The sequence below is a fragment of the Guyanagaster necrorhizus genome, assembly GCF_019112545.1.
Source record: "Guyanagaster necrorhizus MCA 3950 unplaced genomic scaffold BT62scaffold_16, whole genome shotgun sequence".
Taxonomy (NCBI): Eukaryota; Fungi; Basidiomycota; class Agaricomycetes; order Agaricales; family Physalacriaceae; genus Guyanagaster; species Guyanagaster necrorhizus.
Window position 1 is genome coordinate 313,871 of NW_025064895.1, and position 24,944 is coordinate 338,814.

The 24,944-nt window shown below is 48.6% G+C and overlaps 8 protein-coding genes across 8 annotated transcripts; 3 read left to right on the forward strand and 5 right to left on the reverse strand.

The window, feature by feature from the left end:
* Positions 1–39: 39 nt before the first annotated feature.
* Positions 40–2,888, forward strand: BT62DRAFT_933367 (Pkinase-domain-containing protein). Its single transcript, XM_043186542.1, has 4 exons — positions 40–206; positions 259–1,081; positions 1,129–2,358; positions 2,407–2,888. The coding sequence occupies exons 2-4, from the start codon at positions 278–280 to the stop codon at positions 2,494–2,496; spliced, it is 2,124 nt and encodes a 707-aa protein (XP_043038453.1). The 5' UTR covers positions 40–206; positions 259–277; the 3' UTR covers positions 2,497–2,888.
* BT62DRAFT_933368 (uncharacterized protein) lies at positions 2,699–12,269 on the reverse strand. Its single transcript, XM_043186543.1, has 9 exons — positions 11,002–12,269; positions 9,495–10,949; positions 8,594–9,441; positions 5,637–8,537; positions 5,210–5,585; positions 4,628–5,158; positions 3,990–4,577; positions 2,951–3,938; positions 2,699–2,883 (listed from the first exon to the last, which is right to left on the reverse strand). Exons 1-9 carry the CDS (start codon positions 12,196–12,198, stop codon positions 2,864–2,866), a joined length of 8,904 nt encoding a protein of 2,967 aa, XP_043038454.1. The 5' UTR covers positions 12,199–12,269; the 3' UTR covers positions 2,699–2,863.
* A 1,883-nt stretch (positions 12,270–14,152) lies between these two features.
* BT62DRAFT_898528 (galactose mutarotase-like protein) lies at positions 14,153–15,181 on the forward strand (the record flags this gene model as incomplete). Its single annotated transcript, XM_043183340.1, has 4 exons — positions 14,153–14,200; positions 14,254–14,536; positions 14,593–15,034; positions 15,082–15,181. The coding sequence occupies 4 exons, from the start codon at positions 14,153–14,155 to the stop codon at positions 15,179–15,181; spliced, it is 873 nt and encodes a 290-aa protein (XP_043038455.1).
* Positions 15,182–15,252: 71 nt separating this feature from the next.
* Positions 15,253–17,780, reverse strand: BT62DRAFT_920743 (uncharacterized protein; the record flags this gene model as incomplete). Its single annotated transcript, XM_043184243.1, has 7 exons — positions 15,253–15,397; positions 15,455–16,035; positions 16,087–17,000; positions 17,057–17,428; positions 17,576–17,640; positions 17,704–17,716; positions 17,741–17,780. 7 exons carry the CDS (start codon positions 17,778–17,780, stop codon positions 15,253–15,255), a joined length of 2,130 nt encoding a protein of 709 aa, XP_043038456.1.
* A 233-nt stretch (positions 17,781–18,013) lies between these two features.
* On the reverse strand, positions 18,014–19,757 carry BT62DRAFT_1077183 (uncharacterized protein; the record flags this gene model as incomplete). Its single annotated transcript, XM_043179276.1, has 5 exons — positions 18,014–18,415; positions 18,468–18,809; positions 18,864–19,026; positions 19,076–19,380; positions 19,461–19,757. 5 exons carry the CDS (start codon positions 19,755–19,757, stop codon positions 18,299–18,301), a joined length of 1,224 nt encoding a protein of 407 aa, XP_043038457.1. The 3' UTR covers positions 18,014–18,298.
* A 1,116-nt stretch (positions 19,758–20,873) lies between these two features.
* BT62DRAFT_933371 (uncharacterized protein) lies at positions 20,874–21,926 on the forward strand. Its single transcript, XM_043186544.1, has 2 exons — positions 20,874–21,382; positions 21,433–21,926. Exons 1-2 carry the CDS (start codon positions 20,986–20,988, stop codon positions 21,648–21,650), a joined length of 615 nt encoding a protein of 204 aa, XP_043038458.1. The 5' UTR covers positions 20,874–20,985; the 3' UTR covers positions 21,651–21,926.
* A 916-nt stretch (positions 21,927–22,842) lies between these two features.
* On the reverse strand, positions 22,843–23,908 carry BT62DRAFT_201423 (uncharacterized protein). The gene is made up of 5 exons (XM_043180031.1): positions 23,808–23,908; positions 23,567–23,747; positions 23,360–23,506; positions 23,098–23,307; positions 22,843–23,044 (listed from the first exon to the last, which is right to left on the reverse strand). Exons 2-4 carry the CDS (start codon positions 23,705–23,707, stop codon positions 23,164–23,166), a joined length of 432 nt encoding a protein of 143 aa, XP_043038459.1. The 5' UTR covers positions 23,708–23,747; positions 23,808–23,908; the 3' UTR covers positions 22,843–23,044; positions 23,098–23,163.
* Positions 23,909–24,834, reverse strand: BT62DRAFT_201422 (uncharacterized protein). The gene is made up of 5 exons (XM_043180030.1): positions 24,601–24,834; positions 24,490–24,548; positions 24,346–24,442; positions 24,109–24,282; positions 23,909–24,052 (listed from the first exon to the last, which is right to left on the reverse strand). Exons 2-5 carry the CDS (start codon positions 24,540–24,542, stop codon positions 23,996–23,998), a joined length of 381 nt encoding a protein of 126 aa, XP_043038460.1. The 5' UTR covers positions 24,543–24,548; positions 24,601–24,834; the 3' UTR covers positions 23,909–23,995.
* Positions 24,835–24,944: the final 110 nt, after the last annotated feature.

Sequence of the window (24,944 nt, forward strand, 5' to 3'; positions counted from 1 at the left end):
AGCAACCATCATCCTCTTCTGCATCCTCCTACCCTTTACGTTTTTTTCTTGCAACGCCGCTAAATCTAGCTCCCATCCCGCCGTAGAGAAAGAAACAGAAAAGCAGAAGCGTCGGCCGTGATTGTGACAGTTGATCTTGGTTGCCACAGTTACGGTGGGAGTACATCGCAGTTTCAAGGGTATCAGGAATCAAGAATATTATCGAGGTGCGCCAGATAATTGTTTTCGGTGACGGAAGCAGTGACAGCAGCCTGCCAGGGCCACCAGACCTGTATTGATGTCTCTTTCCGGCCAGGCAAGCTCTCCTCATCACCGCCATCGTCAGTCCAAGATTACTGTCGAATATCACCGTCCTTCGAGGGAATCGATACAAGAATACAACGCTCTCCTTGCCGTTAGCAACCTACAGGCCTCGAGCAGCCCTTTTGTCCCTTCCAGAGCACCACCACCGCCGCCGCCGCCGAACAGGGCGCAACCAATCCGTCCCAGAACCTCGCTTCAAAAACAGAACTCGCGCACTCGAAAGCTCAGTCTGCCGAGCGAGCCGCCTACCGACATGGGTTATTCCACCACCACCGTGCCCCCGCCCCGTCCAAGCCGAGCCAACACTGCCAATTTAAACGACATTTTTGCCGCGGAGCCGATCCAGCCGCCCCTCGCCCGCCGTCTCTCTACGCCCGGCCCGCCTCCACCTCCTCGCGACGACTACTATGCCGAGCCTGCCGAAATACTGTCCCCAGCCCCGCAGAGCGAATTTGTTGCAGGCAGGGCACGCAGCGGCACCACCAGCAAACAGAAGAAGAGCGTCCTTGGCTTTATTTTCAACACCCAGAAGCGACCCGAGATTAGCACACCTTACGACCCTGTCCATCTTACCCACGTCGGCTTCAACTCTTCCACTGGAGAGTTCACTGGTCTCCCTAAGGAATGGCAGCAACTCCTTCAAGAGAGCGGCATCTCGCGCCTAGAGCAGGAAAAAAACCCTCAAGCAGTCATGGAGATTGTCAAGTTCTACCAAGAGGGTCATGGCGATGTCTGGGATAAGATGGGTGCAGTAGAGGCTGAAGAATATCAGGCCGCGGTAAGTTTTTTGTTTTTCTCCAAATCCATTGTCTTAATATTGTACAGCGTTCTCCGCCTATTCCCCCCAAAAAGTTGCAAACAGCAGTGGCGCCCAGCGCGTACCGTCCCGCCCCTACGCCTCCGACAACCGTAACGCCTACCCTTGACCGCTCCACATCGCAGAGGGCACCCAGCAACACGAACAAACAGTCCCCCTCGTCTTCAACAGTCCGCCGCTCCAATACCACCCGCGATAAGCGTTCCCCAGCCCCAGCCCCAGCCCCAACCAAACAACAACAACAACAACATCATCATCAACAGCAGCCCTCCCCGAAACCATCACCCGGATCCTCCCAGACAGATCTTCCGTTGAAACAACCAGGCCGGAGTCAGCAGCAGCAACAGCCCAGTCCCGCAGCCCAGAGTCTGGCGAAAGCTGCCGGTGTCGCTACTCCACGTCGAAGAGAGAAAAAGGTCGACAAGGCCAAGGAGGAGGACATTGTCAAACGCCTTCAACAGATCTGTACCGATGCCGATCCGACGAGGCTGTACCGGAACCTTGTCAAGATTGGACAGGGGGCTAGTGGGGGCGTGTACACTGCGTATCAGGTGGGCACAAACATGAGCGTCGCGATCAAACAAATGGATTTGGAGAAACAGCCCAAGAAGGATCTCATCATTAATGAGATCCTGGTCATGCGCAGCTCCCGTCACCCCAATATTGTCAACTATATTGACTCCTTCTTGCACAAGAATGACCTCTGGGTCGTAATGGAGTACATGGAAGGTGGCTCGCTAACGGACGTTGTCACTGCCAATTTAATGACCGAGGGCCAGATTGCAGCGGTCTCACGGGAAACGGCGCAGGGCTTGGAACATCTTCATCGGCATGGTGTGATCCACCGGGATATCAAGTCGGACAACGTGTTGTTGAGCATGGTCGGTGATATTAAGCTCACAGATTTTGGGTTCTGCGCGCAGATTAGCGATCCTGCGAGCGCGAAACGCACGACGATGGTGGGCACGCCGTATTGGATGGCTCCCGAAGTTGTTACAAGGAAGGAGTACGGTCCGAAGGTGGACATATGGAGTCTGGGGATCATGGCGATTGAAATGATCGAAGGGGAGCCTCCGTATCTGAACCAGAACCCGCTCAAGGCGCTCTATTTGATCGCGACGAACGGGACACCGACGATTCAGAACCCGGAGAATTTGAGTTCAGCCTTTAGTGATTATTTGGCGAAAACGTTGGAAGTCGACGCGGAGAAGAGGCCAAATGCGACGCAGTTACTACAGGTTCGTTTTTCGTTTTATTCGTTGATCGATTACTGAGTCTCCTCGTAGCATCCATTCTTCAAGCTTTCAGAACCTCTAAGGACGCTTGCGCCATTGATCAAGGCTGCCCGTGAAATGGCTAGCTCCAAGAATAAATGAATGACATTAAGATCCCACGTCTCCGTTTTTGCTTAACTCTCATCTTTTCCGATTATGCGTGGTCCTCGGCGCACCTAGACAAAAGCATTTATATCCGTCAATCTACTCGTCGTCCTATGTGTACCCCCACGAAGCTTGAAATTGTAATACGAACCGTTTTTCTTTACATTACACTTTCACTACCCTTTCCTCTCTTTCAGTATTATTAAAGTTGCCGTCGGATTTTTTTTTTTTTTTCAAGTTGTTAGTGTGCTATTTGATACATATATTGACTGGACCGTGCTCGTTTACATTGTGATGGAGAAAAAAGATGAATGCAGAAGCGATGCAGAGGAAATTATTATGTAGTGTATCGTAAACCTAACCCTTATAGCCATGGCTGCCAACCTGGAATGATTTCGTTAGTTGCAGTATTACGTGAAAAACCAAGTGGAAAAATGGACCGAACGCTTACCTGGAAACATCTGACTCAGATTCTCCGGGTCCTTCGCCTCCGTGACGAGCCCGCTGACAGTGGACGCCACGCTTAGCGTCTTTTCGAGCTTGCGCGCTACACCACTTAGGGCGCGATCCGCAGCCTCTTCTGCCCCGCCGCTACTCATATCAATCCCGATCCCCATCAAAGGCTTGTGCATTTGATCCGCCGTGATACTATTTCCATTTGGATTAGAATCGGTTGGCTGGGCCGCCTTCACCTTGTAGTCGCTCATCGTCCACGTATGCAGCGGATCATACCGGAATACCTCAAGGATGGTCATGATCACGTCGCTTCCTTCTCGGAGCACTCGCAGCGTTTCCTCGGCACATCGTTGGAAGACCCCGTCAGTTCCAGCGATGCCCATCCCATCGACCATGTCGGGTGTCATGCGGAACGGAACCCGCTCAGGGACGCGTAACAGCTTACCCTGGTCGAATGCAATGCCCAAATCGATGTGAACCACCGCACCAGAAGAGTTGTCCATAAGAATATTGGACGTATGCCGGTCCCCGAGCCCCAGGACGTGTCCAACGATGGAAGTCGTAGCAACACTCCGGGTGTAATTCAACCGCATTGTGAACCAGGCTGTTGGTGATTTGTGTCGTTCTGTAAAGTAGTGCCGCATGACAGGGAGATGACGAGCAACGATTTCGTTGAACTCTGCGAGGATCCCCTGAAGATCATTTTTTGCTTGTGCTTTCGACATCTGTGCCGCCGGACCTCCCTTACTCATCCTGGGTCCATACCGAGAATGAGCAGGAACCAACCAACTGCGCATGGGTGATGTGTTCAGGACAAATTCAAGGACACCAGCTTGGGTTGAAAGGGGAATCACTTTGTATGAACGCACATGGAGGCTTCGCCGTTTGGTCTCTCGATCGTGATTAAGCACGATGTTGACGAGATCGAACACTTGCTCCATAACAGCATCCTGGCGCAGGTCATCGTTGCCTTCACCTTTAAACTACTGAAATGTCAACAAAACTTGACTGTAAACTAGTCAGGGAAAGCGCACCAATTGCTTATATGGCCTCCCATGAGTGTCAAAACATGTTGTGATTTTGGGAAGGTTGATGCCCCCAGCAGTGTAGAAGACGGTTTCAAAATGATTAAACCAGGCACAATGTTCATACTTCATAGTAAGATCAATTGGAGTATGAGCAGTCATTATCGGGGCATCGAGATGTCTTCCATTCCTTGGACCAGCAAGTTTTAGGATTTTCAGTCCTTCCACGACAGGTAAGGGAAAGTGACCGTCCTTGTAGGGACTTTTTGCATACTGCGGATCATTCTTGATACCATAAGTGGCCCACCCCAACGACACGTCACAAAGGAGATTGACATCCTGCGTACGCTTCACGATGTTGGGCTGGCTTTTCGTCGTCAACTTCTTGAAAATTTCGATGGCAGCGGCTCTACGATCAGCCCAGATTTCTCTCTGAGATGAGGTGGTTTTCGTTGTGCCATCCGTTTCGGTGTTCAGGCAGAAAACTTGATACAGGCTATGAAACGGATGCTCGGTGCACATGCGCATCATCATGTCTTTCAGAGTTTGCTGACCCTGGGATTTGTCCTTGGCTGATAATCTTGCGGAGAGTTGATGCTAATACACTCGTCAGCAAAGCGACAAATCAAAGGACGGAAGAAACACACAGCCAAGAAGATGAACTTCCGCGAGGGAACTCGTCTAATGGCGGATGAAACAGCGGTTTGCAAATCCTCCTCGTCAAAGTTAGCAAGCCATAGGGAGCAAAGACGGATGGGAGCGTCATCGTCAAACCGATCAGACAAGACCAGGCAACTCGCATACATAGTAATGGCATGTTCAAGGAATGTGCCACGCTCGTGGAGAATTTGCCCGTAATACGCTGTGTCGTGTTCCAAGACTAACTTAGCCTTTTCCAGCTCTCGGAGCTCTGCACCACTCCTCAACCTCTGGGATGTGCGGTTCTCAATTTCCTGCTGCTTGCGCTGAACGTAAACTTTGAACCGGATACTGTCTGGTGACTTGACGATAGCCTGATACTGCTGTGCAGCAAAAATAGCACAAGCGTGATATACGGCAGCGCAAGAATCACTGTTTGTCCGATTCGCACACTTCGCGATAATTTCGGAGGCGGGAAGAAAGAAGTCCCTCCAAATGACAGATGGCTTTTCCAGGCATGCTTCCGCGGTCCACGTACCCTATATAATGTTCAGTGAGGTGAAAGATTTGTAAGAATTGGATAAACACACTAGACATGCATTCATAGCGGCTATCTTAGAAGCGTCTTGCAAGGGAGCAGATCGGCTATCTCGAAGACTCCTCAAGAGCTCCACGGCGCGCTTTTCTTCATTTTGTGCCCAAAGAACACAGGCGAGTTCCTCAGATACGTCAAAAGTAACGGGGTTCATCAACGTTTCTGCGTGAATGACGGAGTTTAAAGCAATCTGTACTTGCTGTTCGTTGCGAGCTGCCCGTGAGAGATGCAGGAGACATTGCTTTTCAACTTCCCGCAACGTCTGTATGAAATCAGACGTCATATCACCCATCTGTTGACGTTCCTCTCGTCGTCGAACTGAACGAACAATGGAGACTCTGGTTGCCATGATGCTTTCCACAAGCCGGAATCTGTATTTGCGTCATGAAACTCTTGAAGGAGAAACAGGAAAGGAAGCTTACTCTATACCAGGTTCAACCTTCGTGAATCGAGCCCATTCCTTCAGATCAGTGTTCTTTGACGACACTAATGTCGGGAAAGGCTCGTACGTCGATTGCGAAATTTGATAAAGGCATACTAGATTCTGGATCACTTCTCGAATCTGAGTAACATTCTCTGAACCTAAATTCCGTAGTCTTTCCATTTCTCGGAAGATTGAATCGCGAACAATGACATGTCCGACTTCCTCATTCCTTTGGACATGGATAGCACGTAAAGCAAAGTAGAGTGCCGCGTCGGAGTTCTGGTCTTGTTCTCGTTCCGGTAAATCCCATGTTTCCGTCCTCCAGCCTAATTTATAGTTCATGCAAGTGGACTTATCCCCAAAGAAATTCTGGGAGGTCTTGTTTGCAAGATGATTGAAACCAAATGAATGAATGGATTGGAGTAAGCCCTCCATATCTCGCGGGTCTTTGCTCCCAGCCTCTAGAGCGGCGCCGTGGAAACGAAATGCCTTGTCCCACTGATTCTCGTGGTGAAAACGATTGATCAGAAATTCTCGAAGATCTAGAGGCTTGATCCCATAGAATCCGTCGGGTTCATCGATGTTACTGTAGATGTTGTACATTATCTGTTCGACCGATGGATCTTTGGCGAGATTTCGGCTCCCGTTCTCGGCAGCAAGCTCCAAAAAGAGGAGAGCAGTGGTATACGAACCGCATGTGATTGCGTTCCGTGCCAGAAGAACAAAGTCGATGGCGAGCCATTTATTATAAGCAAGAAGGTCGCTCGATGGCTGAGGAGGTGGAATCTGGCGTAGATGAAGAACAATATCGATGATGGATCGCACACATGGCATTGCTGCGTGTTCGAAGCGAAGAACCGATTCGAAGTAACGAGAAAGAGTTTCGCAGTACTTCTGACGATCTGACCCCTGCAAGAGATATTGCACGAGTATTGGTAACATGTCCTCAGCAAAGAGGAGATCTGACTGGAGAACAGGGCTGATTTGGGCAAAGTAGGCATTTTTACTGGCCGAAAGGTCGCTGAGGAGTGTGCAGATAGGGCCTATCCATGAGACAAAATCTTTAGAAGATTCTAGATAAGCCTCCGAAGAGAGTTCGTTTATGTCAGCGGTGGGTCGGGATATCGGATCGAAAGAAAAATCTTGGAGATAGCCAACTTCTTCCACATATCCTTTATCCTGCGCAGAAAATTCTGCGACGCCAGCAATAGCTCGCAGAGTGTGGTATGCGGCATGGCGGCGAGAAACATCACTTCCTTCAAGCAATGTCAGGAGGGAAGAGATAATGACAACAAAAGGATCCGCCCGGGATGCTTCCCGCTTCCTTCCTGAAGTAAGATCACTTCCAAACCCACGGATGAGCCCCTTGTTCCATATGAGTAGGTTAGCGAAAGCATCGACATCCAGACGATTCAGGCGATCAGACTTTGGAATGCTTTCCTTCAATCGCCAGAAATCTGTGTTTGCAAATTGGCCTTCATCGTACCCATTTTGATTCGCGCGATCGCTAAGCGCAACTACAAGCCTGAATTTGTTCGACGTTATGGCATTGTCGTTGAGGGTATGTGATACTGATAAAGCACCAGTCGCGGTGTAAAGTTCTCCGAGGTCTCCTGAGGGCTTTTCGGACCATGCTGGAAGGGCAAGCAGCACTTGATGCTCCAACTGGGCGACCCGAAACACCATGAGAGCCTGTTCATCAATCCATTGACAAAGATCATGTCCCAATTCCTTGGTGGAAGGCTCGGCAGCTAAAGAATAATCGTACGCGAGACGGCTGACTCGGATTAGAATGTCAGGGAAGCGGCGATTAGTCCGCACCTGCTGACGATACATCATGAAGCACCAATTGAGAATAGATTGAGCACCACGAGCAAGATCCAAATGGCACATCAGGGATATGGCTCCACGCATCAGGACATGTAAAAGTGTTGCGTTGTCAAACGCCTCATGCAGATACGCAACCCACACACAAATACTATTCATGAGGCGAACTTGTTCGTTTACCAGAAATGACTTTTCAATGCCAGCGAAAAGGTCTTGAAGGACGTGGTACGTCAGGGCCTTTTCATGTTCCTTCCATGGGGCGGTGCCTCGAAGCCATTCCAGACAATGCAAGATGGTGGAAATTGTATAGCATGGCAGAGTGGGCTGATGCGTGATGAAATTCTCCACCCTGCGATATTCTACCAGCGCGATGAAGGTCTGTACCCGCTTGCCCTTCTTAACGTCAATATTGTGAAGACCAGTAGCAATGGCCCCAACGGATGAAACATCATAGTCGAGTATGGTACGGAGGATCGCTGAAACAACAGCGTCCAGCTTGGAAGCAAGGAGAACATGAAAAGCAGATACGCTCTCGACTCTCATCCTTTGCAACAGCAAAGAATCGAGAATATCTTCATCCGGATTTGACGTAGGAGGCTTCAACAACAAGTGTTGACCAACGATATCACCAAAACAATCTCGTATGCCAGCGGCAATAGGTTTTTGGATCACTTTACAATGATTCTCGAACTGTCGTTGTCCGAGAATTGCAGTGGCAGGGTCTCCGGCAGTCTCCGCTAATACATTGGAAGGAGTAAAAAGGGGAAAGGTAGCGAGCGCGCACTCTTTGCGGTTCTTGTACCCCAATATGTGCGGAGGAAATTTGAGGCCATCTTTCTTCGCAACGATGATAGAATATGCCAGCGAAGATGCGTAAGCTTCGAAGAGCTGAAAGGACGAGACTAATCCGAGTCTCTGCGTAACGCTACGCAAGATAGCCTCGATATGTGAAGTGTATGTGTCCTCAAATAACGTGGGTTCTATGAGATGCCAATATGACAACCGTCGTGCAGCCGAGCTGACGATGATGATATTCGCCAGGGATAGCATCCGGGTAAGAATGCCTTCATAGCTGATGCGACATTGAGCACCTTAACAAAGACTGAAGGAAGAGTGGAGTCCACGTACTCATCAAGATTGACTGCATAACGACTTTTAATATCGGCATACACTACGTTTGGATCTCTCTCCGTTTTCTGGGCAAATGAAAACAGGTGCGCATTGGCAACTGCCGCTCGAAAACGGACACGTATATCAAAATCCCCAACCATGAGTGGTAAGAGAGTGGCCGGAGAAATAACAAAATTGTTGGGCTCGTCTTCCTCCACTTCGAAGAATGGCCATCCAGAGAGGGAGTGGTTCTCCACCACAAACCTATCGTACAATCGTACGAGTATCTCACGCACTTTCCAAGACTTGATAGTGCCTGTCTTCAACGCTTGAGCCATTTCTGATAGGAGTCGTACACCATGCTCGCTACCGGGTCCATCAGCTTCATTGATAGGAATCCAGATAAGAAGAATCGATTCCAAAAAATGACCAATGAGCGACTGATATTTCTCGTTTCTTGCGTACGGATACTTGTTAGATAGATCGATGATGCCAGCCAAGAACTTCTGAAGCGCATCGACCCCGAGATAAAGAGTCTTGCATCGAAACTTCTCGCCAAGAACCGAACAAAGCAAAATGAATCGGTCGGAATGGTCTTCTTGGCAACTGAGCACTATGTCCAACAGTTCATTGTCACGAGTAGGCTCTCCCGATAACGACTGAAGGATAGGAACGGTTGCCAAAAAAGACATACAGGTGTCGGCGATCAGACGAACATTGGTGATGTCATCCCAATCAGACAGCTGCCTTGAACCGGTCCTGACAGGGCCAAAGTCAACGTCCATGACATCGTCCTGTAATTGGTGTCCAGCCAGGATACGCAACATGTCAAGCATTGTGGTTTTAACGACTTGTAGATGATCAGGCTATCATGAAAGACTGTCAGTACCCTTCATATTGGTCACAAAATGCTACGCACTTCAAGAGTACGCCAGATGATTCTTTGAAAGTCCATCCTGCTGGAGCGTTTCTGGTCGAAATACTGCTGTGGGTCTGACACCAAATCCTGCAGCACCCGAGCCCTGATTCCTGAATTAATGTCCGGAGGCAAGAGATCAACAAAAGGAATGTCGTTGGCACGCGGCCCCCCTGTGGATATCAGAGGTTCCAAAGCCTGAATGACAACCGCCTTTTCTGCCGTCGTCCATGGGGTCTCCCGTAACAAGGGCAGAAGTAGGGCGACGACCTTCCCTGCTTGCTTCACTGTGAGGATGTCCAACTTCATGCCATTATGGACGAGGGAACATTGAAAGCAGAGCGCTATGACCGCAAAATCCAAACAAATCCGGACACCTGTAGCAGAGTGAGGCCGCTTCGCTTCTGTCCGGGCCTTCCACTTCTGGTGTACATGCTCCAGTATTTCTAACATGAATTGGGATAAGCGTCGTTGTCGATGACCCATGTCTAAAAGTGCAGTCTCCTGCGGGAGAACTTCCGAGATGTAGGTAGGAGAAACCTTCATCCCCTCATTAGAGGGGACGAACTGCGGCAACTTGGCATCCAGCAGAAAATCTCGAATGACCTGCGTCCGTTTCTCCTGCTCGACTACCTGAACAAGCTCAGAAACCGGAAGCAGCGTCCTGCATACGACTTCTGTTCGTCTTGAAAATCCACAGACAGTCTCTAGCAGATGCATCAGATCCTTAGCCATGTAGGACGGTATCTCTCCGTCAACTATGCGCCCTAACTTCCAGCACCCTACCAGCCAAGTCAACACCTTGTCCTCAAGTTGCATACGGTACAACCGGACGTCTTGGCTCGCCATGGTCAAACAACGGGAGAGGAATAAGCATACCGAGTCATAGGGATAGTTAGGGCCCTGGACTTCGAGATCTTTGGTAAGCATCTCGATATCTGCCAGGATTTGTGGAGCATGGAGAGGTGGGTGGGTGAATTTGTGAGTATGAGAGTCAACGTGCAGTAATAGCGCTCTAGCAGCATGACAGGCGGCTCTGCACACCCCTGAGGTTGTCGCACGCCGCATGGCATTCGTCCATATTGTCTCCCAAACTCCCTGATCGCAAATCAATGGGCGATCAGTAGATGGGCCTCCCGACGTCGGAAACCGACTCTCCAGACGATCAGCATGAGCTATACCGGCAATGCACAAAAATGCCCATGACTGAACCGTACTGTCGTCCACCTGAAGAGTTCCCAACAACAGTGTGATCAACTGCCTCTGGAGATCGCCATGTAAAAGAGACCAGTGGTAGTCGATGATGAACAGAAGTCGTTGAAAGGCAGGAATGCGATTGAGCCCTACATCATCTAGAATTTCGCTCATCGGGTCGCGCTCATCTCCTTCCTGGTTCAATCGAGACCGCTTCTTTCGACTGCGATCGACTGAAACCATAGATTCACGAAGCAAATAAAGCTAGAATTCATTGATGCATCAGATGCAATCCGCCAAAAGCTTCCGAACTTACTTTCACTACAGCATCGGCCTGGAGCTTTAGTGCCGCCCAAAGAAACGCTTGCACACGACCAAACTTTTGGCTAACACGAAATGACCGCGCCCCAAAAGCCGCATTTTTCTCCTCTTCATCGTCATCTTCGGATAGCGAGTCATTGAAGCCCAGCCTCAATGATTCGATTGAGAGCTCGCCCCATTTGCAACCAGGAGCGTCTTTCATCCTATCTAGCGTATTCCACAGGTCACCTGTCCAAGCATAAGTGTCATCTGGGTCTGTGGCAGTCATGAAGGGATATAAGACGTGAAGAACGGAAATGAGATCCGGTAACATATTGCTCTCCTTCACAGCCCAAACGGAAGAGACCGTCAAGTGTGCCCACGCCTTTCGAGCAAACTCTATGGTAGCATCCCGGCGGTTTAACGCAATATGAGAGAGCGTTGCCAAGAGAAGTTTGAGGTAGTCTGAGCTAGGCTTAGAGTACAGCTCGAGGTATCGGTACAATCGGTCAAGGATAGATGCAGCAACCAGAGGCGTGTCGGGATTAAGGATGTAATCGTTTGCCGAGGGGATACGCATAAGTGAGACGAGAAGTTCACCGCACTGTGTCTGTTCCGGGGAAGCAGACACAACACGACGGCTATTCTGCAATTTTCGCCTCCTGGAGGATGACTGGGTGTTTGGATCGTTTTCTTGTGATGCGTCGTCGCTGAATTTATATGTGAGAGAGTCCCCAAGAAGGATGTTGAATGCTCTTTCCACCAACGACGTCCACTTGTCTCGAGGGAGGTGGTCTGCATGAGGACTGTGCTTTGCCAAACAGGTCAGAATTTTGAGGAACGACAAGGCGACACTCGGAATAAGGTCTCCTTGGTTTCTCATGCTCTTCATTGAGCCGTCAATAATCGTCTTGACAGTCTTGGATAAGAATTGAGTGTAGGCATGGTCGACAGTCGTTCGTATCACGTCCGCCACTGATTCCATCCTCTTCCCCGGCGCTGCCGCTTCCTTTTTATCAGCGTACGCCTTTTCCTTATAAAAGCAAAGGAAAAGGGACTCAAAGGTCTGGCGCCATAGCTGTTCGTCTACAAACCGCACAACGTTAGGCTGCACGAGGAGGTCCTTGAGGTTTGAAACAGCGGCCATGCGTGTTCGGAGTGCATCGCTCTCGACATCTCGAAGATGGCGCCGAATTGTGTCTACGTTGCTCATTGCCGCCGCCGTAGAAGGGGTGAGAAGAGAGAGGGTAGCATGAGTTTGCCACTGGATGCAAGTGAAAGAATTGCATCCGAGTCTCGAGACGCGTTTTCGATACTTCGGCCCGCATTCCGAGCGACAGCGTAAAAAGTTTCGAGGTCCCACGAGAAGTTGTGAAATTCTTGACTCTCGAGATTTTATATTGCTCGGCGAACTTTCCGAAGAGGACGAGTGCTTGACTGAACTTGAAGCACAGAAACAATATAAATTGTTGCGGACTCATGGACCACTATACTAACAGAAAATGCTTTACCGAAATACTACCAACCGCGGTGAACCAACAGATAGCTAGAACACTAAATATGAGAAGGACACTACAGAAACATGGAGTGTCTAGGATACCTGAATGAGTTTAATTACCATAACCATGGCCGCGACCATCTGAGAACCTAGCATCTGAGCCCTTGTTGCAAAGTATCCTCATTTTTAGTCACCAAGTAAATATTCTAGCGGGGAAGAGGTGTCAGTGACAGAACCACATAAAACAAAGATCCCTACAACAGGCGAAGCCGCCCAGATATCCGGCAATTGGCTGGTTAGCTCGAAATCACACACGAGTTCATTAGTCTGACCAGGCCAGCATTATGTCCGGTTTCGAACCGTCCGAATTAATCCAATGTACTAGGTGGAGGAATTAATAACTCAATCCTATATTCAGAAGCATGGGATTCCCGAGGAGCATTTACCATTCAACTCCTTTGACGTGGGATGTATTGACCATATCGCAGATTGGGCAAAAATATGAGGGTCAGACGGTGGGACCCAATTAGGGAGCGCTGTGAATGCTTGAGATAAATGTCCAGCTGGAGATGGAATGTCATGGAATACTCTGGTTCACATTTATGAGTCCCGCTGTACTGTGACAGCATGAGGATCTAATTATCGTATGAATTTCGGATCGTCTCACCTTTGAGTACCATGGGCTAACTGCGACCCTTTAATTCCAAGAAAGAGAGGTTCAGGGAATCCTAGTTCTATACTCTAGTAAGCCATATAATGCATAATACAGGGTGGACTGCGCACAGTAATAACCACGTCAAAGGGACCATTTCCAGACATAGTTGCTCTTATCTTGACGAGGAGATCATTCTCAGGACGAACTAAATTGATGCACGACCTGCAGAGCAAAGAGTGGACAATGGATGTAGGACGGTTACGTATCTCACATTGAAGAATCGACGGTCCCAATAGGCCTCCAATTTTCATTGCGAACTTGAAGACGGCAAGTGTAAGTGACGAAAGGGACGGCTGACGGGGACGTGCTACGTTTTGTACGTCAGAAACAGTGCGTGACCCGCGAACTAGATATTTTTGTGGGAAAGGAGGAAGCCCGTGAGCCACACGCTTCCCACTTGTCTCCGAAGATGCCGGCGAGTCGCGACAAACCAGAGGCGAAGAATATTAAAACGACGAACGGTAGCCTAGTCATGACCGTGGATATGGGATGAAGACGCAAGGCGGATTCAGGTCCCATATAATGTATGATACAAAAAACCGGTAAGGAAAGTCTATAATCGACTCGGGAGTTAACGTTTAGAATAACACGCCAATGTACAATTTCGTACACGTATTCCAAAGTCTTCCGCATGCACTCATCACGAAGGGTGAGCCCACAGCGGAGTCAGAGTTTCTGTTGCAATGTCAGCAGTCTTTCCGCTAAAGTTTACTCTAGGTAAAAAGGAATAACGTACTGATAAGTCAACGTTGTGAGTTGTAGGCAGTAAATGCGGCCCGGAGACCCGAACACCGTAACGTCGACGGCCCGGTGACAGCCCAAGTTTTTGAGCAAACTTGTTGCAAAGATCATCTGCGCGGCTCACACAGTTGACACCGGCCCGATGAAACTCAAAGGTATTTAAGTCATGCCAACTTGAAATCAACATCACCTACCCCTCAGTCTTCGAACACGATGACATTTGAACGGACAGAAAGTAAGCTGATCCTTCGTCACACAAAGGTGCACGATACCTTCACTACAGCTTCTAACGTACACCGAGGCTTCTTTTCCAGGGCCCAACAGTTGAGATTCTTTGGTATGGAGCAACTATTCTTTCATGGAAGTCTGGGTCCAAATCGAATCCAGCGCTTTCCGAGCGCATCTTCGTATCATCGAAATCACCTCTCGACGGCTCAGAGCCCGTCAGAGGCGGTATTCCACTCGTCTTCCCTTGCTTCGCGTATCCAACCCATCCCGACCATCAGAAACTTGGTATACACGGATTCGCCCGGAACGAATACTGGAAATGGGATGGGAATATCACTGACAACGATTATGAGATATCCGTCAAACTCGGTAGACACTTATTTTCCACTTGAGAGCTCTGTTCTCCCTGACATTGGGTCGTGCAGCCCTCGATCCTGTCCCCAGCATCTGGGCCGTCTACGACAAGTCCTTCCATCTCGACTACGTTGTCACGCTTTCCGAATACACCCTCAAGACCGACTTGCACGTCACTAACACATCTGCCGCACCGTTTGAATTCCAGGCGCTTTTCCACACCTATCACGTTTGTCCTACGAAAGACGTGCGAATCAAACCGCTCAAGGGTCTAACCTATTACGATAAGACTGAGCTCATAGATGGCAAGCCGACAAAGAGGATCGAGGACAGGGACACAGTCGACGTAACCAGCTGGACTGACTCTGTCTATGAGAGCACTTCCGGGACATATGAAATCAGATGGCCGGGCGGCGGCGTCGATGTCACTACCAGTAACATGGACGACCTTGTCATATGGAACCCTCAAGCAATCGCTGGTCGGAAAATTGCTGCAATGGAGGAAGGCGGGTGGTAGGTGTCGTATTACAAATTGATCGTCAAGGCCTGAGTCTTTGCAGGGACAACTTCGTTTGTGTAGAACCAGGTCTTGCGCTGGCATTTGAAACTCTTCAACCAGGGAAAAGCTGGGTTGGGAAACAAGAAATTACCGTAAGATGAGGCCCTTTGAAGAGAAGGGAATTTGCTTACAATTCAATGGCACTTGCAAGAAAGGAAATGAGATCATAAAGCTAAGCTACCAATGCTATTTCCAACCAAGCCTTCGTCTGCTCTGGTGTTAAGTCGACGATGAGATGACAGGCTTCACTGTGACTTGCTTCACAATGGCTTGCTAAATCGTGGAGGGATACGTCAAGATCGAACACTGCCTGATCTCTGAAGTCGCAATTAGTGTCTGACGATGTGATTGAAAGGAAAACACAGGTAACGCACTCTTGGCAGAGACGACAAACCATTACCTCGTTCATCTGGAATATGGCATGAATGTGATGGGTTTTGAAACGCAAGGTACCATAAACTATCCGGAATGTATTGAGCTTGAGAAGGAAGAAGAGTAAATATAGATTACCAGTAGCATCATCCGAAAAGTCAACTTGATATTGCGCAGGAAGTAGCGGTACAGTTTCACTTGTTTCAAACTCTGGGTACTGAAGCTCGGGTATAGGGATACTATCGTCACCCATAGGCATGTCTTCCTGTACGGAGGCATCACCCAAGGGGGACAGGGTAAGTGGGGGAAGCGACAGCGCCACTGGCGAAATCCTCGCAGAAGGCGACGGTGCTGCCAGTGACACTCTTGGTGGAGGAGATGGCGCGGCCGGAAATATCCTTGGGGAAGGAGATGGCGCGATGAAAGATTTCCTCTGAGGCGACGGTGCGGTAGTGGGGACAGATACGTCACCGTCATCACTGAGAGTTAAATCGATGACAACGGCCGGTGGTTTCTCGGGTTCCGGGACCGTCCTCTCTACTGGACACTGGTTAGTAACCACCCTGGATGCAGATGCAGATTCCTGGAAAGAAGTCAGTTAACCGGAACACCAGATACGTATTCGCACGCTTACCTTGCTTGGACTAGCGACGGAAGAGGGACGACGCGAAGTCTTGACAACTTTTGGGAGTCGAGAGCGAGCCTCACCCCGCACTGGCATCCTGGCCAATGACGATGAAGCTGAGGACGTTTTTAGATGCGTCGAAGCTTCGGAGACAAGCGATTGCACACGTTTTCTTTTCTGTGTCGCTGAAGACACAGGAGATTTGGAGATGAGACGTCCACGCTGCGGCCCGCTTGAAGATAGTGCGGCCGGACGGGAGGGACCAGCTTTAGCAATTTTGGGCCGGAGTGAGCCACCTATAATCTGGCGCTGAGACTCGGGTAGAGCCTTGGTTAAAGGCGAAGACATGCCTGGTTGATGGGAAGCAGGGACAAAAGGCCTCAGACTCGACGAAGACGACGCGTTGGTTCTCGACTTTTGCGGCGAGACAGATCTATTGATCTTTGTCCTGAGATCAATGTAGGGAGGTTCGGCATTTGGAGTGGGCGGAGGTACTGGTAGAGCAGTGGGAATGGATGATGTGAAGGACATAGGTGAGTCTGTGACCAGAGGAGGAGATTTGGTGAGAGGCATAGTCGAAAGAGTACGATACATCGGAGAGATACTTGTATCCTGGCCATGGGGCATGGGAGACTCGGTGACGAAGATAGGGAGCATGGGACCCGACTCGCCATCAGCATCGGGAGAGTTAAAGCTTGCCACCCAATTATTCAGTGCCGGCGAAGGGTGGGAGGCCGTACCTATCGATACACGTCGCGTTTCTCTCAAAACGCTCTGCACCATAGCAGGGCCAACTGAAGGAGGAGCCTGAGGAACAGAGATGGCTGGTTGTCTCTGAACTCTTTCTGCTTGAAAAGGCCTTCCTGTGACTTTGTTCTTTTCATCTGCTTTTATTTGTTCAGTGAGGATATTATTCTCTGTATCTAGGAAATATGAGTATGTATGTGAATAAACTTGAATGAAAAAAGAAAATACATACCCGACTGTCTCCTCTTCTCTATGACTTGGAAACTTATCCAGCCCCGCTTCCCGGTCGTAGCCCAAAGAACAAGGTTTGGATACCTTGGATGTCGAAGGAAATCTGAACTTTTCCTTTTCTGTGGTCCATTCCAGCGCTCCCATTTCGTTGTGAAGCCGTACAGGACATGGTGTTTAGATGTTTTGTCAACATAGATGTCTCCTGGACTACCCAGGCCGATGGGAGGGGGACCGAAAGCGCAGAACTCGATATATCTATCACGCGTTCCTGAGATGACTTTGTCGAATGCCATGCCAGAGATATGCTCGATGCCTCCAGTTGTTAACCTGGAGCCCGCCGCACTCAGGCTCGAGGACGCGCCAGAAGCCATTGCTATATTCTGTGCCGTGTGTCGTAGACACGTGTTATGGATGGATCGGTTAGATAGATGTCATGAAGCAAAGGCAGAGGGGACGTAGAGGAAGGTCGTCTTTCAGTAAAAGACAAAGAGTCACGGTTTAGCGGGGCTGGCCTGTTTACCTGTTAAGCGTGGACCGTTGTGACAAAAGCCATCAAAATGGAATCGTGGGAATTCCATCCAGAACCTGCGTGTACAAAGAAAAATAACGACACCCCTGTAAAAATCACAACCCTCTCCGAAAGCTTACTCTTTCGTTCTACCTATATTATATATTCTCTACACACTAACCACATGAATAAAGCGCGAGACCTTACGGCAGATCATGAGTATATAAACGTTATTCTTGGCTTGACCTGAATTTTAAGTTAATTGCAAAGGAAAGGGCCATGAAAGAAAGCACTGACCATCTAATTAATCTCACAGGATTGTGCTTTAAATGTTCTGGATCGCTGATTCGTACTGAAGTCACGGTACTGTCGTAGAAATGTGTCGTCCGACATCGTCATTGGTATATATATATACATATTGTGCAACAAGTAGCTTCAACATTATGTGATATTCTAGTAGTCGAAAGCTTGGAGAGCCTGTCAGTCGCTCTACTAGATAATCGCGACAGATCAGCTGAGTTACTTTTGGTGGAGAAGGTTCTCGAGCTTCATAGACGACAAAAAAAGTATCACATTCTTTTCCTGGGTTTATTAAGTAAATTTATCTCCGGCCAAACAATGACGATCTTTCAAAAAATTATCCGCACTGTATGTGTGTGTGGTGGCATCGAACGCATTTTATACGAAAACGTCGGCTTCCTTCAACCGAGACCCGGCATTATGTAATAGTTGGTCTCATGTCTCATTGGGCACGTCGATCCAAGAATCCGTTGTAAGTAGTATAGGAACGTGCCCTCGGGCGGGGAGGAAAGGTGAATTTGATGGAGGTTCCAGCGAAAAGAGGATGTAATCCTACACGTTCATAGCATGATCGACTGAAGCATCAAAACAAAATCGAAACTACCTTGACTGAGACGCCAGAGGCCGTAAAGCCCCCTACTTTGACGGTGGGTTTACATTTGACTTCACCTCCCCAATCAATGCTTTTTTCTTCGTCGTGATCACAATGGGACGGCGGAGGAGGGATGGGCCGCATAGCCCCTACTCCGATTTGTTGATTTTGCCATGACTTTCGACCCTGGATTTTGACGACGACTTGTCGGTGCATAGTGACAGAAATTGAAGTTTCGTATTCGGTGGATCGTTGGGGAAAGAGCATCAAGAGGGAGAAAAGCGGACCACTGAGTTGGATGTGGAAAGGGATCACATCAGAGAAAGAAAATGCCTGGACAGATGGTACGAAGAACTATGGCAATGACCATGATGAGCATAAAGTGAGTAGATGGGAAGTTTTCCTCACATTACATTGAATGGGGAGAACGTTATAATTGCCCTTGGCTTTAACGGTGACCATGACCTGGTACCATTCTTCAGGGCAAGACTTGATGCTGGAAAGTAGGGGGACATATAAGGGAGGTCGCTCAGGTCGCGTTCTGGGGTAGTAAGTTATAGGTACACGCATACTGAGAGATGCATAAGACATAGACTAGTACGTGTAAACTTGCGACTTACCTTGATACCTTTTCAAACCCAAGCATTATTGGACGACGTACAGCGGTGGTGGAAGCAATGAGTGTATAGATCGAGGTTACTACCGAGCCGGGAATAGCAGTGAAGGCAGTCTGGAAGGTGGGTGGCAATGGGTAGCTGCTTCCACCATCCTCAAATGCCAGCGGGAGGCAGAAGGAGAACGGCAGGGAACTCGGGCATGACTCGATCTCCGTTCGGGAGCAATTCCACAGGATATATGTTTCACTGACGGTCGTAACTGTCCTTGAACCACACTCAGAACTCATGAAATGTAGGCGTCCTTCAAGCTTTGGAGAAAAGGTGTCAGAACAGGAGGGATAGAGCCAGAGAAAGCTGAATAGAAAGAGAAAATGATAAAACACTTTACTTGTATTTTGACCTCGAATATGTCCTCTGATGAGCTGAGAAGTATGGCTCCGGTGATGTTAGCCATTCGGCCATATACTGGAGATGAGATACCATCCTCTTGTTGTGTTAGTAGGACGGTAAGACTTCCACGATTCCTGATGAAACTACCGTCTGAAATGCGCCCTGCCCGGTGAGGTGTATGCTCGATAGACCTTTCCCCATCTGTTGGGTCTATACAATAATGGGGAGGAGGGGTATTCGTGCTGTAGTTCGGAGGGGAAGCTGAGATACGCGGAACATCTGAGGGGGGTGACATCGGTATGTGGGAAAACCAAGTTAAAACTTCAAGTAACCGTAGTTCACTGTGAGTCACTCGGGCATTTTCAACAATCGATCAAAACATTCCCGAATGGTGACATGCTCGGAGAGCTTCGGACTTACGGTCTCGTGGTCAACTGGAAATTTCCTAGTCTTGCACCAGGAATGACAAAGGATCCAGCAAGGCTGGCACTTGCCCGGCCTGAAGGAGTCCAAACATGGTTTTAGGACCGGAGAAATATTATTCAGGTGCGGATAGGACTACTTACTGACATGTGGTTAATTTTGATTCGAGTCATCGTGACACAGAAAGAAATGGGGTCCTTTCAGGTCAAATCTGGCAAGGGCGCGCGAGTCTGAAATGGACTGTAAGCTGAAAGAACATTTAGGTATTATTTAACGTATCTCAGGATCTCAAGGGCTGTCCTGATAGGACGCGTGACACGAGCGAATAAATACGCGCGTTCAAAGGATATTTTTAATATCGAGAAGTTGTCGTTGACAAAAACTTGGTAATTTGCGCGGGTGGTGATTAACCCAACACTGACTAAGTTAAAAGAGAACGAGCCGACAGAGATGTTGAAGGGTTGGCACTTTTATTAGCATATTCGAATGAATAATAAACACCAAGGAAGTGTGTTCGACTTTGTTTACTGGTACAACTTTGAAGAGCGGCGAATTGTGCTAAACGTTGGATGTTAGCATGTATTATTTAGGAGAAGAAGGTAACTAAACGTACGTCATTAAAGTTAAGATTGACGAGTTTCGCATCAACGACGGCGTTGCACGGTCCGACCTTCTGGACGCCGAAGCTGCAGCTCTTGATATATTTTACACAGTGAATGCTTATTATATCAAAAAGAACTGGAGCTCGAGAGGGACACTTTGAACCTGTAAGCGAACGAAAGAACGTTTAACTTCCAGAGGTGAAGAAATACATGGCGGTAGAAAGTGCGGGGAAGTGCTGGTAAATTACGACGTCGACGACGCGCCCAGCTGCAACTCGTTGCGAATATAAGTTTATCATGCTTTTTTGAAAAGTGGGGTCCAAAATATACCTGAAGGCTGCTTGCCGTGGTTGTGGTAAACAGGAGGTTGCCGCACGTGCGACTCACCGTAATTGCCGCGGCGGTACGTCTCATAGTACGACAAATTCAGGCCGTACACCACGATATCCGCTAATTATTCTTTGTCGTCCACGATTGTCTGATTTCTACTGTAATTCCATGGCGAACATTGGCAGCGTCTTTCTTGGTGATTCGAAGAGGATTCGTGTACTGTCGTCCTCTAGTACTCCGCCATCATCACCGCCTTTGTCAGGTTCCTCGATGTCGGCCATTCTGGCCGGAATATCATCCCCTACGCAGTCGCCGCCACCTGTGGCCACGTCACCCAAGTCCTCACCTGCAGCTAAGGAGCCTCGTATTGATCCAGAACTTTCGCTAGAGTTGCGCCTACGATGGCTGGAAGCAATCGTGTTTGGGGTGAAGCACGACCGAAAGGGCAAGGAGAAGGAGAGGGTACACGGTGACCAGACGCTCATCCGAGCCGCAGAGACCCTGCAGCACACACTGGACACCATTGTCGAGAACAACGATGGGCTCAAACGATTCATGAGCCGCTGTATGTTCCTTTTTACTACATGATTCTTGAGGCTCATTTGTCGTCAACAGATGAACAACATGCCCATCTCCTGACGCCTTCCTTCGCGCTTGCTGGACTACTTCCAGACGCACCGCCATATCAGAATATGTCACAAGAAGAACTGGATGCCTTTGTCGGAGAAATGGAAAATGATATACGTTCCGCCGACCGTGATATGCAGGAGATCGACGCGTTGCAGAAGAAGGGAGTTACAGGTGCAGGAAAGCTGGCAGGTATATTTCTCTAACACGACTAACACGACTATACTCGTATCCTCATATTGTGTCCCAAGACTACGAGCAGCTGCAACCCCGCCTTGACGCTCTTCGCAAGTCTTATGACGAGAACATCGAGCGTGCCGCACGACTTGAAAGGCGTATTGCTGCTATACTGGAACGACATTCTACTCAGGCATGTCTTGACTTCCCTTTGTCTTCCACAAAATCTTACTGCCGGCAGGTTGACGCACTGTCGGAGCTGTTTGTGGCGTGGGACGACACTCTCACTGACGCCGAACACAAGATCACTAAGTTAGAGCGAGAACGTGCCGAGCGAAGGCGGATGGGCCTCCAGTAGCTTTGTTGCATATTACAGCTTATTTACACAAATACAAAACTCAGCAAGGAAGGAAGATTCAATGACAAATAGACAAGAGGTAAAGATATACACAACGCTAGAAGCCACTTAGATTGGAAAGATTGAGGTGCTGGTTGTGGAACCTTATCGTCTGAAGTTATAGACAAGGGGTCTTTTTGATCATCAAGGAACATATATATGTGCTCTTCGCTATTGCATATTGTTTCTTCGCCTCATCCCAGTGGTCCTACCTTGCAGAACAAGAACTGGCGCTGTAGGCTTCGAGCGATATCCGGAACTAGGGAATCAAGAGGTAGAGGAGTATCAGTATCGTCATGTTCTTCCTCGATACACGCTCGTAACGCAATCTAGAGACCATATTCTTAATATCGACCCGAACAGAAGGAGAAGACTTACTAGGAGATCTTCTCCATTAAGAGACGACGGATATGAAACGCCATTTCTCACGTTAATATCCTTTATGATTCTTGTTTGGAGACATAGGGCAGCTTTCGATAGCAAGGACATATCACAGTACAGTTGCTCGTCAAGTGCTGCCTCAAAATCCCAAATCCCGGCTGCCTCGCCTATTCCTCTTCCATAGCCAAAGATTCTAGGGAAGCTCGAAGGGCAAAGTGCTTGACTCTTTTGTGGAGATATCCGTAACCGAGAATCAAAAGAGGATAGATCCAAGTCACCCCTTGAAGCTGACTCGGCTGACGATATGGTAGACTCGTCATCCCTATATTTATTGTCAAACAGATCAGTAGCTGGAGACGATGCATCTGATTCTGGCTCATAGTAGTCCAGATCCTCTAAAGAGGTTGCAGGACTTGCTACCGTCGGTGACGATACGGAATTTGATTCGAAGTTAGGATGGGACAATAGGGCCCGTGAGGACACCGAAGCCCTGGATCCCGGCGATCCCAAGGATGTAGTCGAGCTAGGGGAGTCAGATACATCGAAATGGACACGTTTTTGACTACCAAGGTTGACCTTCTCCTGGATTCGTGCCAGAATATTTGGTGTTGGGTAAGCTGAGATGCTTAGAGGCTGCGAAAATGGCTGCAGATTTTGTCAGCACACGTTTCCAGCATGAAGGTGGCACTGCTACTGACTTAACTGAGAGTTGACATCACGTCGACCACGGTGTCGATATCTGGCCGCTCACTAAAATGATGACTCTAGCAGGACTCAACGAGTTTCCACAGTTCATCAGATATCGCTTCAGACCCCGACGGCCGTTCAGGCCTCTTCCCCTCTGTCACCTTGAGGACTACAGAAGGGCCATGAAGAATATCGTGAAATGGTGCGCGGCCCGTGTAAAGCTACAGTAGTGAAATTAGACTTTTTTAAAAAAAGCTAGCCTTAACACTTCACCTCCAAGCATACGCATCCAAGTGCGTATATGTCACTAGCAGGCATCAAGCGAAAGCGGTCAAGACCAAAGGACTGAGGAAAGTAGAGCTCGGGCGCCATCCACCGCACAGAGCCCCAGATAGGCCAGTCCTTATGTATTCCATACAACTGGGCCCCAATATCAAAAAAGGCGATCCTGACCCGGAAGATTGCAAAAAAGAGACGTACCCGCTTATCAACGTTAACTCCGCCGTTGTCCGCGAGATATTTCAGGACTGTCCCATTTCTCATCCATGGAGATACCAAGCAAAGAGCGGACGGAAATTCCTCCGCTACAGTTCCAAGAAACGGGACAATGCATGCATGCATGCCTCAAGCTTTGCCATGTCAAGGCTTCTTGACAAAACTTCTACAAGGAGGATGGGTTGAATGACTTTGTCAAGGGCGTTACAGGAGCGATTGAGCTTACCCGACAGATACTAGGAAGGTTAGGATCCCTTTGGAATATTCTCATACGCTTGAGAGCTACGGTTTTCCCGTTGTAAGATGCTCTAAAAACATCACCAAACCCTCCACCGAATGTTGCATGCGCATCAGATATTTTGAGACCTTCAATGAAAAGCTTGGAAGGAAGCTTGTAACACGTCGATGAGAGGTTTACGAGAAGCCGACAAGCTTTAAGCCCTTCAGCAAGGTCACCGAGGAGAAAGACCTCTGTCGAGCATCTGGGTACAAGATTTTATTGATTCTCACAGCCGAGTTTGACTTACATCTTGAACAACATTTAAGAAATTTTGTGCATTGTCGTCCAGAAGCCCTAGAACCTCCTCTCTGTCAGAGTCGGATTGAGATACGCAATGCAGTAGAGCCGCAATGTCCTCTTCATCGGCTTGAAGTGCTTCTCTTATCCGTGGGTCATCGCTAAGACCAAGCACAGATGCAATCTGTGGTAATTGATGAATGAGTATTAGTTTATGAAAGAAAATGATTGATTGGATAGGAAACACCTGTATCAAGCTTCCTCTATAGACCCTTCTTACAAGCGACGTGACCGCATTAAAAGACTTCAAAGCATCGGAATGGTCCTTTAATGTATCCAGGATGCTGAAACACGTCAGTTGAAAAGAAAATACTGTCAGTGAGCCTCTTACCTTTTCGTCATTGGGGTGTTCACTGGCGTCACTTCCATCAACAGAAGTGTCATTAGATTCTAATCAACAGCGTCAGCGTCTTCAGCAGGTAGTCGAAGAACGTCCACGAACGTGATATATTGGTTTATTTGATGTGAGAGGTTCAAGACTTTCTTCGTTTATTGATAGTGAGTCGCCGACCGTTTCAAGTAGTGCACTGCTTGCGTCCTTAACGTTCAAGTAGATGTCTTGGGGCTCAACTTTTGGCGAGGACTTCAAGTCGGTATAATTTGCATCGGAATAAGCAGAGGCGGACCGGGGAAAAGGGAGAGGTCTTTTGGATGCCTGACCCGCCGGTGACCCCGTCCCATCTGAACCAAAATGTACGTATGGCAAGAATGAGACCTTCCCTGACAGATACGTTATTGGCGCCGAATTAAAGACGCTTACGCTCTCCGAATATGAAGGGGGTTGGT

Bases quoted from the DNA above. Each gene is read 5' to 3' on its own strand.
- BT62DRAFT_933367 (XM_043186542.1), top strand. From the start codon at position 278: ATGTCTCTTTCCGGCCAGGCAAGCTCTCCTCATCACCGCCATCGTCAG. The intron at 1,082-1,128 runs GTAAGTTTTTTG...AATATTGTACAG, and splicing joins CTGAAGAATATCAGGCCGCG to CGTTCTCCGCCTATTCCCCC. The intron at 2,359-2,406 runs GTTCGTTTTTCG...GTCTCCTCGTAG, and splicing joins ATGCGACGCAGTTACTACAG to CATCCATTCTTCAAGCTTTC.
- BT62DRAFT_933368 (XM_043186543.1), bottom strand. From the start codon at position 12,198: ATGAGCAACGTAGACACAATTCGGCGCCATCTTCGAGATGTCGAGAGC. The intron at 5,586-5,636 runs GTAAGCTTCCTT...ACGCAAATACAG, and splicing joins AAGGTTGAACCTGGTATAGA to ATTCCGGCTTGTGGAAAGCA. The intron at 5,159-5,209 runs GTGTGTTTATCC...AACATTATATAG, and splicing joins CCGCTATGAATGCATGTCTA to GGTACGTGGACCGCGGAAGC.
- BT62DRAFT_933371 (XM_043186544.1), top strand. From the start codon at position 20,986: ATGGCGAACATTGGCAGCGTCTTTCTTGGTGATTCGAAGAGGATTCGT. The intron at 21,383-21,432 runs GTATGTTCCTTT...TGTCGTCAACAG, and splicing joins CAAACGATTCATGAGCCGCT to ATGAACAACATGCCCATCTC.
- BT62DRAFT_201423 (XM_043180031.1), bottom strand. From the start codon at position 23,707: ATGCATGCATGCATTGTCCCGTTTCTTGGAACTGTAGCGGAGGAATTT. The intron at 23,507-23,566 runs GTACGTCTCTTT...ATTGGGGCCCAG, and splicing joins GAGTTAACGTTGATAAGCGG to TTGTATGGAATACATAAGGA. The intron at 23,308-23,359 runs GTGAAGTGTTAA...TCACTACTGTAG, and splicing joins TTGGATGCGTATGCTTGGAG to CTTTACACGGGCCGCGCACC.
- BT62DRAFT_201422 (XM_043180030.1), bottom strand. From the start codon at position 24,542: ATGACACTTCTGTTGATGGAAGTGACGCCAGTGAACACCCCAATGACG. The intron at 24,443-24,489 runs GTAAGAGGCTCA...GACGTGTTTCAG, and splicing joins AACACCCCAATGACGAAAAG to CATCCTGGATACATTAAAGG. The intron at 24,053-24,108 runs GTAAGTCAAACT...GATGCTCGACAG, and splicing joins TCTTAAATGTTGTTCAAGAT to AGGTCTTTCTCCTCGGTGAC.